Source organism: Cucurbita pepo, unplaced genomic scaffold (assembly GCF_002806865.2).
Source record: "Cucurbita pepo subsp. pepo cultivar mu-cu-16 unplaced genomic scaffold, ASM280686v2 Cp4.1_scaffold007092, whole genome shotgun sequence".
Classification (NCBI taxonomy): Eukaryota; Viridiplantae; Streptophyta; class Magnoliopsida; order Cucurbitales; family Cucurbitaceae; genus Cucurbita; species Cucurbita pepo.
In genome coordinates, this window is record NW_019653033.1 from 1 (window position 1) to 545 (window position 545).

The 545-nt window shown below is 40.0% G+C and overlaps 1 protein-coding gene across 1 annotated transcript; it reads right to left on the reverse strand.

The window, feature by feature from the left end:
• Positions 1-8: 8 nt before the first annotated feature.
• Positions 9-541, reverse strand: LOC111787209 (thioredoxin-like 4, chloroplastic; the record flags this gene model as incomplete). The annotated part of the gene is made up of 2 exons (XM_023667294.1): positions 9-236; positions 314-541. Coding segments are annotated over 2 exons (306 nt in total), but the record flags the coding sequence as incomplete, so codon positions are not given.
• Positions 542-545: the final 4 nt, after the last annotated feature.

Below are 545 nucleotides of genomic sequence, written 5' to 3' on the forward strand. Positions count from 1 at the left end.
AACTCCTCGTTACCTACAGGATGATCAGATCATATACCCTTTTCATCGATGAGGATGGGTAATCATTCTTGATATTTGTTGAAGATTAGAAAAAGGGATTAAGAAATGGTTTAAGTCTCTAAATTTTCAGAAGCAACGAGTTCATTCAGATAATTTAATTAAGAAGGAGAAAAGAAACTTACCTTGATCCTCAGTCGTTCAGCAACCTCAGATTGTTCATCATATTCATCAACGACCTAAAATCACAAGCATTCAGTTCCAGAATCAAATTCATTTCTCCAACAAAACAACTTCTCTGATATGGATTACTCACATTGTGCTTCAAGAAGATAACCGGAGCCTCTTGATCTCCAGATCCCCTGCACAATTTCGCAAACCCTTGTTCTATGTACTTGCAACTCCCACAAGATGTTCGATAAAAGTCCACAACCACCAGCGCTCCACTTTCCTTTGCCCTGTCTAGAATTCTGATGAACTCTTCATCCGTCTTGAACTCCCTCACACATTCTACAGGGCAAAGATCATCGTCTTCGTCGGACAACCCC